We start from the raw sequence: 6554 nt of genomic DNA, 5'->3' as shown, positions 1-6554 counted from the left end.
AGGCCCCAGGCCCAATCGTCCGCACGACCGGTAAGGTGCGACATGGCGAAAGACACGCGGATCGCATCGTCATCGATGTTCAAAGCATCCGCGGCACGACTTACTTGCTTGATCCAACGAAGCAGTTGGTGGGAGGCAAGTCCTCCATACTTGGGGACTTCGAGCTTTACGGCGCGTTGCTTCGGCTTCGAAGCTGTCTGCACGGACATACGCGCAGTCGTGTGATGGAGCGTGTCCTCCAGAGCACGTCCTCGAGCGTTGAGGTCGGCAACTTCTTGGAGCAAGTGATTGCGCTTGCGCCGCAATGTCTTGCCGAGCATTCTCGCCATGGCGAGCAAAGCTTTCAACCAGGTGGAGCTGCGCTGGAGGCGCCAGCGCGTGGATCAGGCTCCAAGCTTCTTGTTCCCCGAGAGCGGAGCACATGTGTCGGATCGTGACAAGATGGGTCTCGGAGAATTGGGCAGGGGACATTGCGCGGCGGCGAGGAAGGTCGATGGACGAACTGGAGTGCTACCAGGTGTAGTGGGGCGCACAGAGGAAGGTGTGTAGAACAAGGTATATTGTTAACTGAGAGAACTAGCTATCTCTGAGTTGGTTTCCTTGGCGCGCGGCTGCGCACCAGTCATGCAATTCATGTCAAATGAATGGTGCTGCTGCGGATGTCGCAGAGCCAGTGATTCAAGACACTTGGATTGCCAAGTGTCCTTTCGGGTCAGGATTGGAACTGACCAATGGGATGTCGTGTCCGGATGTTATCCGGACCCCGTTACAGATACCGTGTTGCCAAGATGTTTTAATAATGATAATACAAACACTCAATTAACCAAGACGTTTGAAGTAAAACACTCCGTTTGTTGCAACACACTTGCTCGCTTCTTCTAGAGCTGTTGGATGGCAGACTCGTCGACGGCGTATGAACGGGCTACAGTGTATGGCTCGCACTGACCGAATGCGCGTGCCAGCAACTTCATCGACTAGGGACAAAGGCTCGACTTCTGTAAGGCGTTCGCCTCTCCCATGAACCATCGTCGAAATGAACTCTGACCACTAATGCATGTTTGATGATACAGAAGTGTTGTATCTACACCACTAAGGCTTACGCCAGGTCATGATAGCATATGTCTTGTGTGGTTATGCGTGTTGTTGGACAAGGATGCGATGTTTGGAATGATGTAGCCTTGGCTTTCATTCCTGGTTCGACCTCGAACTGAGTTCAACCTTTGTGTGCGTGTTCAATCCCCCAGCCTATCCAACAAAGGTAGCTGGTTGTGCAAACCGACGCAGACAACAGAGCAGCGTCTGCGCGGACCTGCACTCAATCTAGATCTAGATTGGCCCAAGGCCCAAGCCCGGAAACCGGACACCCGCCAGACCATCCAGCCCCTACGCATCCCCACAGGGGACATCTGTAAATGGGACCTCCCTGCGCTCAATTTCTACTGGCGTGCCATCTGCTACACCTTACACACCAACGCCCGCAAACACCGCATACACCCACGCTGGGAGCCACACTGTCGCACATGCCCCGCTTCCATCGACACACAGGAACACCGCTTCGGCCTCTCACACCCTATATGCCCAATGTCTGTCCCACTCTCCCAAAAATTCTCCTCGCCACACAAGCCATCCTCCCAAAGGCCTGGCTCCCTGACCAAGATATCTACCTACCTGGACATAACACAGCAACCGCGCACATCCTGCCAGGACTGAAACGTCCGCAATGGAAAAGCCGTGGCGGCAACCCCTCCCCCAACACGGGCACCTGCATGATTCCCCTTACCGTTCAACGCTGTATCCATGCCCTCCACATGCAACGCCTACTGCCCCCCCCCAACCCGAATCTCTCATGCTCGCTGCCTCCCAACTATCCTGGGAATTTCACCAGTGCCCCAAGCCGGGCCTCCTACTACCGCGCTGGCTATACCACACAGCGCTGCGATCCACCCCCCTCCTTGCACCACGGGACTTCTGGTTTGGTCAATGGATGGGAGGACCCAATGGCGCTACATTTCATGGACCACTCGGACGCTCCCCCCACTGCATTATCCCCCGTCCCCCGACTAACCACCACTGGTGGATCCATGCCACTCACAACCCCTACCCCTCCACTTGGTGGCGCCTACTTACCCTGGCAATACATGAAGCTACCGCTCATCACACGCCGGCCACCTACTGGTTTGTCGTTCCCGATGGCTCACGTGGCCATACAACGGCTGAGCAGCTACAAACAACATGGCTCCTCACCATACCCCCGCGCCAGCTCTCACTTCGCCACATCTCCTCCATCCACCACACCTCCACGCCCCACTGGGGAGAACTCGCTACTGGTAACCCCACTCCTCTCCACATCGGATTCTTCACCACGGGCAATACCCTAGAGCTCCTCACCTCTGCCCAGCTGCACTGGACAGCCATACTTCAACTCATCGATGCCACCCATTGGCTGCATAGGCCTCCCCCAACCACTCTCCTCAGCTCGGAGGAAACTCACACGGCAGATGCCCCACGATTTCTCACTGCCCCCACACACTGCCTGCACTGGGCCCAGACCTCCATTCCTGACTACGACCCATATGCCCTCGACTCCCGCGCATTCCTAACGGCTAGGTACCCAACTATACACCACGCTACCCCAGGCTGGACAACTTTCCCAACCATAACTCACTCCACCCAAGCCTGGGCAGCCTCAATTACCCATCTCCGCGCTCCGCTTTTCCATACCCACTGGTTCGTGGCGCACTGGGCAGTCCTCCGCCGACATTGGCAAACTACATGCGCTACTAACGTGGACCACATACGCACCACAGGGGAACTACCCCTCCTCACTGAGGTTAACAACACCATCCGGCTTAAACGCCGCTACCACGATGCCGCCCCCATGGGCCACGACCGACGTATCCGTGCCCGCAGAGCCCACCTCACAGCCAAGACGCTGCAATGGCACTCCCGTAGAATCTCCTTACTACAACCCGCCATCCCTCCTCCCATAGGCTACGCCGACCCGACCCTACGGCCACCGCGACTCCCCCCGGACCCCGGATTACCTCCCCCAGCGGTATAAGGATTCTGCTCCTTCGAGCAGACCCACTCAGGTTTTCAAGTAGTTAAGTCCGCTAGCTGCCAAAGCAGCTAGTACGCGGCCGTGGCCATCTAGTACGCGGCCGTGGCCATTAAGTGCCCGCTGAGCGATTTTAACTTTACAGCGTAATAACAAATAACAAATAACAGGTAACAAGGTAACACATACTGTAAGCCATGGACCCGATCACCTCCACATACATTAGCTTTCATTGTGTTGGAGGTTTGGTATCCAAAACGTAGTGCACAGGCTGGGGCTCGTGATCTTCTGTGACGGAAATCAAGGAATATACCCATGCCCGTTCAATATGCCTTCAATCTTGTCGCAAGTGGGGAACAAGTTGGCCGCTACGACATCCAAGACGCCAGTTTTTTCAAGGACGGCCATGAGGGCAATTGCGGTACGTGCGAGGTCTTCGACGGTGAAGATGGCACTCTGGTCGTAACTGATGCCATGATAGACCGACAATGTCCCAACATTGGTTCCGAAATATTTGACTACCTTAGGTAAGACTTTCTTTGCGAGGTACGGATGGGCTTTCATCCACAACGTTGACAACTCGGCGACCTGGGACATGTCCGCAGCGCCAGTGAGCACCTTGGGCGAGATGCCTTTAAACCGTGTGGCGATATTGGAGGCAAACACCACCACCGCAAGAACTTGGTTGGCGACGACAGCGACGCAATGGTATATGGTTTTTGCGGCCCCCATTCCGCAGTGCACCCACGAGGGAGGAGGGCGGCCCCAGCACACTGGGCCAACACCAGTGTAGTTAGGTTTGCACTTGGGGTAGCACAACCCTGCGTCGAGATCTTCGTTGGCAGCGCACGTGCCGAACTTAGGCGCCCCAATCGTGATTTTCTTGGCACACGACAAGTCCAACCCGCCGCCCAAGCCAAGGGATGTGCAGTTGGGAGGGTGAGGTCGACAGATACAACAACCAAACGAAGTGTAGCCCGGCTTACACTTGGGGTACACAACCAACTCCGATTGTTCGCACTTGTCCTTCCCGTAGTCCTTTTCGCAGCGTTGGAAAATGCCATTGGCGTTCAGGGAGTCGCCAAACTTCCACGGGTACCCAAATCCCCGGCCGTATTCACTCTTGCGGCAAAACAGTCCTTGGTCTACGAGCCCATCGGGACAGTTCGAATGGCAGTCGAGGCCTACGCGGATCATGCCCAATGGACACTTGTCATAGCACAGCAGACCCAGGCGCTCTTGTCCGGCCGCGCACGATCCCGGCACACGGCCAACACCGCGTGTGTACGTTGCCTTCCAGCAAAAATATGATGGCGATTTGGGCTGGTGGTCGTCGGTTTGGTTCACGGTCGCACTGGCCATGGCGGCAAACACGGTGAGGAAAGCAAGAATGTTGGCCATCAGGTGAATGCGAGGTGAATGGCCAAGTGACGTCTTCAGTTGGACTACGCGCACTTCCACCGTCTCGGCGGTGTGGCTCCAGTGACGGGACGGCGTTTCAAGGCTTGCCGTCTACAACGCCTTTAGCTGGGTTCGTACACCCAAGGACCAAGAAAGTACTCACGGTGGACTGGCTCTCGACGGCGCATCAAAAGCACATGGACGCGCTGCGACAAGCCATGGAAAATATGCACCGCGACGTAGCGGCTCGAAGCGAGAAGTTGCGGCAGCAGGCGCGAGGTCGCCGCGAGAAGAAAGCGCACGTGCGCTTAGCGAAGTTTGCGCTGGGCGATTTTGTGCTGTTGGGAAAAATCATCAAGTTCCCCAACAAGTTGGCACTCAATTGGAAAGGTCCGTACCGCGTATCGCGGGTCGACTCGGACTATGTGATGGAAGTCCAACAGCTCGTGGAGCCGTTTCGGACGTCGGTCCACCATGCCAGCCCGCTTGTTTTTAGTTTTTCAGCGATGCTGCATTGGACGTCACCGATGACCTGGTGGACTACGCCGCGTTTGGCGATGAAGGTTTTTTTGTCGAAGAACTTTTGGGCGCTTGCCGTAGCGCCGACGGAAAATTCGAAGTGCGCGTCAAGTGGAAGGGCCTCGACGAAGAAGCTTCGTGGGAGCCAGCCCTCCAACTCTATGAAGACATTGCGGTCGTCCTGCGCCGCTGGATCGTGAAGAATGCCGGCGACGGCGTCGTCAAGGAAATGCGCGACGACTTAGAGACGACCCTTGGCCATTCACTTTAGGGGGAAGTGTTCTGCCGCGTCCGCAGAAGTGCGTCGTGTGCCCTTGGAAATGACCGAGGGCAAACCGCACCTATATGGAAGGTCGAGAACCGTCTGGTTTCGACGCGTGGCCGATATCGAGGACTGGTTAGTATAAAAGGTTAATACCAGTCAGTTTGCACTGTGAGTCTAACCACCGTTGTGGTTACTGTGCTGGTCGACGGAGCGTCGACAGTACGGGGTGCGGAACACAAAGTGACGTCTTCAGTTGGACGACGCGCGCTTCCAGTTTCGAGTCAATGATATTCCGGCACTTGCCATAAGTTGTCTGAAAGGGGGGGTGTCCCAGCCTTGAGGCCTTGGTCGAGGTCGTGCCGACGCAAACAGGCTCTAATAAGATGGCACAAGCGCCGTTTTAAGAATCTACAACGTCTCGCAAGAATATTCAACTTCAGCCATGTGCTGTACTTCAACTTTGTATTACTCCGGAGTATCTAATCAAAGTTTCCACAGGCAGTTCATAAATCGTCGGATCCAAATGTCGAAAAGTGGTAATTCCATCACCAAACATTCGTTAATAATCATCCTACCGTATTAACGTTAGTGACTTTTAGCAACTCGGAACGTTCTTTCTGACCCACCTATTATTTTAATAAAACAATTCGATCATAAATGACATAATACGCGGAGCTATTGAAGTGACCGCGAGATGGCGCCGACTGTGTTCTGACCAACATGTCAGGAGATAATCAGCGATGCGATTGGACATACCCACAAGTTGGCACCGACATGCATTCTGATGTACACGTGCATGTCACAGTGGCAATATTGGGTGTTCCTGAGAAGTGGATTAACTACTTCCAAGCTAACGGTTGCTACCGCAACGGGCTCACCTAGTGTAAGTACGTACAGCTGTCCTCCAAGGTTTGCTCCCTGGTCAAAACGAAATTCCCGTATATATGCCACAATTTTCTCGAGAATCGAGTGTTTTATGGCATTAAAAAAATGGACCGATTTGGTCCAACTTTTTATGGAGGTTTGTGTTCACGTTGAAGTCTTGCACTTCAATCCGAAATCGAATATAATTTTTCCAAAATTCAGCTGCTATCCAGACAACTTTGGAGATACTTTTCTCCTTTTTTTCATGGGATATCAGACTTTGGGAAAAATTGGAAGACTTGCCAAAACGTTTTATGGCATATGACAAAGTGAGTGATTCATCATTAAATAAATCGATATTTATCGATCAAATGACTAGCAGACTGACTAAACGTTCCGTGACCGAGTCACGGAAGAATAAACTGTACTGGTATCAAATAGGTTATG

At 53.8% G+C, this 6554-nt stretch overlaps 3 protein-coding genes across 3 annotated transcripts; 2 read left to right on the top strand and 1 right to left on the bottom strand.

Moving 5' to 3' along the window:
* Nucleotides 1–1412: 1412 nt before the first annotated feature.
* On the top strand, nt 1413–3061 carry H257_02267 (hypothetical protein; the record flags this gene model as incomplete). Its single annotated transcript, XM_009825819.1, has 2 exons — nt 1413–2327; nt 2399–3061. 2 exons carry the CDS (start codon nt 1413–1415, stop codon nt 3059–3061), a joined length of 1578 nt encoding a protein of 525 aa, XP_009824121.1.
* Nucleotides 3062–3358: 297 nt separating this feature from the next.
* On the bottom strand, nt 3359–4420 carry H257_02266 (hypothetical protein; the record flags this gene model as incomplete). The annotated part of the gene is made up of 2 exons (XM_009825818.1): nt 3359–3514; nt 3581–4420. The coding sequence occupies 2 exons, from the start codon at nt 4418–4420 to the stop codon at nt 3359–3361; spliced, it is 996 nt and encodes a 331-aa protein (XP_009824120.1).
* A 28-nt stretch (nt 4421–4448) lies between these two features.
* Nucleotides 4449–5249, top strand: H257_02265 (hypothetical protein; the record flags this gene model as incomplete). The annotated part of the gene is made up of 3 exons (XM_009825817.1): nt 4449–4462; nt 4542–4926; nt 4956–5249. 3 exons carry the CDS (start codon nt 4449–4451, stop codon nt 5247–5249), a joined length of 693 nt encoding a protein of 230 aa, XP_009824119.1.
* Nucleotides 5250–6554: the final 1305 nt, after the last annotated feature.

The sequence above is a fragment of the Aphanomyces astaci genome (genome assembly GCF_000520075.1).
Source record: "Aphanomyces astaci strain APO3 unplaced genomic scaffold supercont1.4, whole genome shotgun sequence".
NCBI lineage: Eukaryota > Oomycota > Saprolegniomycetes > Saprolegniales > Verrucalvaceae > Aphanomyces > Aphanomyces astaci.
This window is presented reverse-complemented; position numbering and strand designations above follow the sequence as displayed.